At 55.2% G+C, this 1481-nt stretch overlaps 1 protein-coding gene across 1 annotated transcript; it reads right to left on the reverse strand.

Annotated features, from left to right (window-relative positions):
- Window positions 1-222: 222 nt before the first annotated feature.
- On the reverse strand, window positions 223-1231 carry LOC123160363 (peroxidase 2-like). The gene has a single exon (XM_044578207.1). It carries the CDS (start codon window positions 1229-1231, stop codon window positions 254-256), a length of 978 nt encoding a protein of 325 aa, XP_044434142.1. The 3' UTR covers window positions 223-253.
- Window positions 1232-1481: the final 250 nt, after the last annotated feature.

The raw sequence follows: 1481 nt of genomic DNA on the forward strand, positions 1-1481 counted from the left end.
AATCTTACGAATCAAAGAGGCCCTTAAAGATGAGAAAGAATCTAAGATGTCCAATTTAGATCAGTAGAGCTCACTCAAAGTTAACTTCAACACCAATAATATAAGCAGCCAAAGAATTTGAACAGTCAAAACAACCAATTACAGTACATGCATGAAAATTGAACGAAAATCACAAGTAGATGACCTCACGCAGTGCAAAACTAAAGCGCACAAACGAATTAACGCAACACCGTGATGATTCATGGATCGATCATCAGTGGTTGACGATCCTGCACTTCCTCCTGATTTCGCCTTGCTTGCCAGTCTTCACATCGATCGCTCCCATCTTGACCATGGCCATGTTAAACTTAGCCTCCCACTGCCCGGGGATGTTGGCACTGTCGCGCACCATCTGCGTCGTCGCCGGCGTCGTAAGAAGGGCGGAGTCGGACGTGAACAGCACCTTGTGCGCGAGGACATTCCTGTAGTACTGGTTATCGAGAGCGTTGGGGGTCACCACGTCTTGGTTCACCGTGGGGTCGTTGGCCGTGCTCGGGTTGGCGGGGCACCTCCTCCTCAGGAAGTTGGCGAAGCTTGCGTTGATGTCGGAGGTGACGGCGATGCGGTCGGAGACGAAGGACGAGCAGTGGGAGACCCCGATGGTGTGGGCGCCGGAGAGCACGACCATGTCCTCGGCGCTGAGGCCCTTAGCGGCGAAGCTGGCGACGAGCTGGTCGAGGTTGAAGAATGGTGGCGGCAGGTTGTCGAGGGCCTCCGTGGAATTGGAAACGCGGCCATCGAGGCGGCCGGCCGGCATGTTGATCTTGACCTTCATCTTGCTAAGGAAGTAGGCTGCGTCGCGGCCGGCGAAGGCGACGATGTCGGCGCACGAGACCACTCCAGGGCACGCCTTCTCGACGGCGTCCTTGGCCGCGTCGATCACCTCGAAGCCGCGGAGGCTGGGGAAATTGGGAGGGCTCAGCTTCTCGGGCTGCGGGTTAGCCGGCGTAGGGTCCAGGAGGACGGAGCCGTCGCATCCTTGGACGAAGCAGTCGTGGAAGAACATGCGGATGAGGCCGGCGCCGATGCCGGCGTTCTTGTAGACGAACTTCTTAACCTCGTCCCTCACGATGGCCTCCACGCGGGGGCATGTCTTCTTGTAGTAACCCACCTCCAGGCCATGGCACGCCGCCGACGACAGCAGCAGTACGCATGCCAGCGCAAGAGAAAGCTTAAGGAAAGCTGCGGCCATTGTCTCTCCTCTCAAGCTAGCTCTTAATGAATTTAGCCGATGTGTACCAGAGAGTGTGTGATTTGATGTGGGCTATAGGAGCAGATGGGATGAGGTGATGGAGTTCGTATGTGGAGTGGAGGAGCTACTTATACATGCATGCAAGAGTTCCAATCCATGGTGCACTTGATAAACAATGGCTGTGGGCTATAGCAACTTGACCTTGACATTGTTGGTTAGATGGATGTGTGTCATGCACATGCATGGCAAT

The sequence above is a fragment of the Triticum aestivum genome, chromosome 1A, assembly GCF_018294505.1.
Source record: "Triticum aestivum cultivar Chinese Spring chromosome 1A, IWGSC CS RefSeq v2.1, whole genome shotgun sequence".
Lineage (NCBI taxonomy): Eukaryota > Viridiplantae > Streptophyta > Magnoliopsida > Poales > Poaceae > Triticum > Triticum aestivum.